We start from the raw sequence: 5,241 nt of genomic DNA on the forward strand, positions 1-5,241 counted from the left end.
GTGACGGTTCGGACCATACAGATATACTGATTTCATTTACTTTGATTTACCCTTTTACCACTTACCCTGCTACGAACGTAATATTAAGTTTCGTGAAGTCTTTGGTAAAACGCGGAAAACGTAATATTACGTTTTTCTATATATCAAGTTATTTCTAGTTAATTAATTAAAGTTCAAAATAACCAAAAAGTCGCGTATTAACGCGTAAAACGCAATTTCTGTCCAGTGTGCCAACCCGTAGTGATCTGAACCCGTAGTGGCACAGGTTACTGTGCCACTACAAATTCAGGTCGTGTCACCAACGACAATCGACGAAGTCTCTTAATTGGCCTTACAGACTTGTCAATGCCACTGCCCCGGAGACACATTCGATCGACGATCAAAAAATGACATCGACATCCAGGACTTCAAAACCGCCGATCGTACTAGAACGATGTGTTTTGTATATTGGATGTTGCCTTTATGTTAAAATAAACGGTTTATGTTAGACACTTATCTACGCTGTCTCCTTTGCTACCCCCTACGTACGAACGGACCATACACCATCACTGACACAAAATTAATTGATTTCCTCTAAAAATTGGCAAAACACTGGTGTCCAAGAAGTGGGATTTAAACATAAGCATGATATCAAAGTATACAACACGACAAAATTAGCAACTGAGTAGTGAAGAGTACGGTTTAAAAGTATGAAAATTTTCCATTCACATTGCAGGCATCATCTTACAACTTAAAAAAAAGTCGAAAAGTATTGAAATATGCACCTAGAAAAAAACTGAAAGTAATGTACTTCGAATAATGTTTGCAATTTTGTTTGTATTAATATTAGTGTAGAGAATATCTCCATATACTTTAAGATATCATTTAAATACCTGAGAAAATATTATTGATTTAACAGCAATTTGTCTTAAGTAAACTTGTGTCGCTTATCATTATACACTTAGCTTCACCAACAATATTTATATTATTCTAAATTAAGTATAGGCTTACGTTATCTTTTAAGTAAGTCCATTCTCACTGTTAATAGCGTATAATTGAAGATTTGTATGAAATCACACTCAGTTTTTGTTTCAACGGACATTTATACTAATTANGCTAATCCGACAATGGCTTGACATAATGATATAACTGACACGCCGACATCTGCACAAAAGGGTGTCAAAATGATCAGTATTGAAGATAAACAGGAAAAAATTATGACAGTTTTCTTTGGTCCAAGTGAAAATGTAATGGATCCTCCTGCAAGCTGAGTTACCACGAAACCATAGAAATAACTTCCTAGTATTATTCCTTGAGTGGGTTGTGTCCATACGTAAGATCCCTAAAAGTAAATGCAATTAGTGGTTTTATATTGAATATAATTCAAGCTTTGCGAATTAAATTATGCAGATTTTTCTACTTATAGCTGAAGTATTTCTTTCATTTTGTTTTTGTTTATTCGAACCTTTTTTTTATAATCAATTATTTGAATCGCTAACTTAGATTCAGAAGAAAACGTGTAATTTTGGTTGCTGACTTCATTAATATTTTGTTCAGCTTTTAATCTGGTAAATGTTGAACCTTTAAATCGGTTCTTTCGTAAGCCTTGACAAAAACAAAATGAATTAAAATATAAATTTAAAATCATTATGTGAAACAGGAAAATAATTACATTTCCGTTGTAATCATCAATTTATTTAAAAACAATTATTCCGCGATTTATAAACACATTTTGTATAAAACATTTGATATTCATCACTGATATTTGTTAGTAATTTATGCATACAATCTACGTTTAAACATTTACCTCTTTGTAAATATATGTAGAATTTTGTTGATAGGTTTTTGGACATTCTGTTGAAGAAGTGGTATTATACACGTGGATGGCTGAATGATTAACCATGGCTAAAATAGCGATACTCAGCACAGATCTTTGGCAGTACGCTATTACATGTATAAAAAATGTAGACAAGACCAATACGTAACGAGTGGGAACAGGAACTGAAGTAAAAACGTTTGTAAGATTTCAACAACTAAAGTTAAAATTTCAATAAATATAAAGAATATAAAAATAAGATTTCATAATTAATTCAAAGCTTGAAAGATTATTTTCAACATCCAAGCAGAATATTATTGTTTACGTTATATTTCTATTAAAAAACCATTTCTGAAATTCAAATATAATATAAAAATTTAATAAAATTTAAGATAAGGAACTGCTGGATTTTTTATGTATTGGTACCAAATTAGTGATACTTATGGATTACTAAATGTATTTAGTCCTAAAATTTCATAAAATAAATAAATGACATTATGTGTCATCTTTTAATACTGATCATGTTTGCAGGTAGATAGGCAAATGAGGCATCGCATCTGATATGCTACACTGTATATTACTGTGAAGAAAATAGGATGTGTGTTTTGACTAAGCTTTGCATGTATATCATAAACAGAAGATCATAAACGATCAATCTAGAAAATAGGCTAGATAATTAAGAGAGTGTGAATTCTTAACGGCTAACTACTAAGAGGGTACTGTATTCAAAAGCATTTCAAAGCCTTTTACCACTCTGCTGTTTACGTTTTTTTATATTTAAAGCAGAATACTGAGTGTGAACAAGTGTAGAAGGCGTTACCCCTCTAGCTGCGAAAAAAACCAAATATCAATGAAAAGGAGATATTTATGAAAAATAGTTATTGCAAATTGTTTTTTATTTTAAGAATTAATAGTTGTTTTGGGCTCCAAGGGGGTGTGAATCGCAATATAAGGCCACAACAAGAATGGCCTCTTAGCCTATCCATCTTAACTCTTCGCTCACTTTCACCCGCATGCCGAAGTTGCCCCGGTCTCCCCTATGTATAGAAATCGACATACCTTTTGGATAGAGAAGTGCTGAATGATATGTAAGTATGATGGAAATTTAGTCAATATTGTATGATGACCGAAACCCCAACAAAGTTTCGTCAAAGCTACTATCCACACTGCTCTGGATGTTAAAATTTGTTTCCAGGGTATATTCAACTTCTGTTTTAAGTAAACATATATTTATGAGAGCTTAGGCAATAAAGTAGAGTAACAAATGATATTACATTTTCTCTTGAGGAGATGTTTGGTACGCTTTCGTTAAGAAATGTCAATTCTTTGTCAGATATTCTGGGATGTTGTTGAGGTCTATCGTAAATTGTGAACGTAAGACATAAAGGAAGGACAATCCCACATACGCCTGTTGTAAATATATAGATTAGAAATGATACTGTCGTATTTTACCATTGAAGAAACAATCGTATTATTTATGTTCACCGAAAGAGTAAAAGCTGGAAGACCATCCTTTATGTTCACAAAGATATCCTGTTGTCATTAAACCAACAAATGTACCGACTTGAGTACCAGAATAAGAAATTGAGGATAATATTGACTTTTCGTTCTTTGGACTCCATCTTCCTAGTAGTGTAAAAGATCCGTGAAGTACAAGTCCCTGTGATAAAATAATTTTTGAATAAATGAGGTTTGCAATGACAATAGTAAATTTTACTCTTACTTGTGCTAATCCGACAATGGCTTGACATAATGATATAACTGACACACCGACATCTGCACAAAAGGGTGTCAAAATGATCAGTATTGAAGATAAACAGGAAAAAATTATGACAGTTTTCTTTGGTCCAAGTGAAAATGTAATGGATCCTCCTGCAAGCTGAGTTACCACGAAACCATAGAAATAACTTCCTAGTATTATTCCTTGAGTGGGTTGTGTCCATACGTAAGATCCCTAAAAGTAAATGCAATTAGTGGTTTTATATTGAATATAATTTAAGCTTTGCGAATTAAATTATGCAGATTTTTCTACTTATAGCTGAAGTATTTCTTTCATTTTGTTTTTGTTTATTCGAACCTTTTTTTTATAATCAATTATTTGAATCGCTAACTTAGATTCAGAAGAAAACGTGTAATTTTGGTTGCTGACTTCATTAATATTTTGTTCAGCTTTTAATCTGGTAAATGTTGAACCTTTAAATCGGTTCTTTCGTAAGCCTTGACAAAAACAAAATGAATTAAAATATAAATTTAAAATCATTATGTGAAACAGGAAAATAATTACATTTCCGTTGTAATCATCAATTTATTTAAAAACAATTATTCCGCGATTTATAAACACATTTTGTATAAAACATTTGATATTCATCACTGATATTTGTTAGTAATTTATGCATACAATCTACGTTTAAACATTTACCTCTTTGTAAATATATGTAGAATTTTGTTGATAGGTTTTTGGACATTCTGTTGAAGAAGTGGTATTATACACGTGGATGGCTGAATGATTAACCATGGCTAAAATAGCGATACTCAGCACAGATCTTTGGCAGTACGCTATTACATGTATAAAAAATGTAGACAAGACCAATACGTAACGAGTGGGAACAGGAACTGAAGTAAAAACGTTTGTAAGATTTCAACAACTAAAGTTAAAATTTCAATAAATGTAAAGAATATAAAAATAAGATTTCATAATTAATTCAAAGCTTGAAAGATTATTTTCAACATCCAAGCAGAATATTATTGTTTACGTTATATTTCTATTAAAAAACCATTTCTGAAATTCAAATATAATATAAAAATTTAATAAAATTTAAGATAAGGAACTGCTGGATTTTTTATGTATTGGTACCAAATTAGTGATACTTATGGATTACTAAATGTATTTAGTCCTAAAATTTCATAAAATAAATAAATGACATTATGTGTCATCTTTTAATACTGATCATGTTTGCAGGTAGATAGGCAAATGAGGCATCGCATCTGATATGCTACACTGTATATTACTGTGAAGAAAATAGGATGTGTGTTTTGACTAAGCTTTGCATGTATATCATAAACAGAAGATCATAAACGATCAATCTAGAAAATAGGCTAGATAATTAAGAGAGTGTGAATTCTTAACGGCTAACTACTAAGAGGGTACTGTATTCAAAAGCATTTCAAAGCCTTTTACCACTCTGCTGTTTACGTTTTTTTTATATTTAAAGCAGAATACTGAGTGTGAACAAGTGTAGAAGGCGTTACCCCTCTAGCTGCGAAAAAAACCAAATATCAATGAAAAGGAGATATTTATGAAAAATAGTTATTGCAAATTGTTTTTTATTTTAAGAATTAATAGTTGTTTTGGGCTCCAAGGGGGTGTGAATCGCAATATAAGGCCACAACAAGAATGGCCTCTTAGCCTATCCATCTTAACTCTTCGCTCACTTTCATGTAGTGGA

At 31.5% G+C, this 5,241-nt stretch overlaps 1 protein-coding gene across 1 annotated transcript; it reads right to left on the reverse strand.

The window, feature by feature from the left end:
* Positions 1 to 1,090: 1,090 nt before the first annotated feature.
* On the reverse strand, positions 1,091 to 4,310 carry LOC111637522 (sialin-like). Its single transcript, XM_023383030.1, has 6 exons — positions 4,215 to 4,310; positions 3,519 to 3,749; positions 3,281 to 3,455; positions 3,070 to 3,203; positions 2,855 to 3,004; positions 1,091 to 1,321 (listed from the first exon to the last, which is right to left on the reverse strand). Exons 1-6 carry the CDS (start codon positions 4,308 to 4,310, stop codon positions 1,091 to 1,093), a joined length of 1,017 nt encoding a protein of 338 aa, XP_023238798.1.
* Positions 4,311 to 5,241: the final 931 nt, after the last annotated feature.

The sequence above is a fragment of the Centruroides sculpturatus genome, unplaced genomic scaffold (assembly GCF_000671375.1).
Source record: "Centruroides sculpturatus isolate CEXI.00-Female unplaced genomic scaffold, Cexi_2.0 scaffold957, whole genome shotgun sequence".
Taxonomy (NCBI): domain Eukaryota; kingdom Metazoa; phylum Arthropoda; class Arachnida; order Scorpiones; family Buthidae; genus Centruroides; species Centruroides sculpturatus.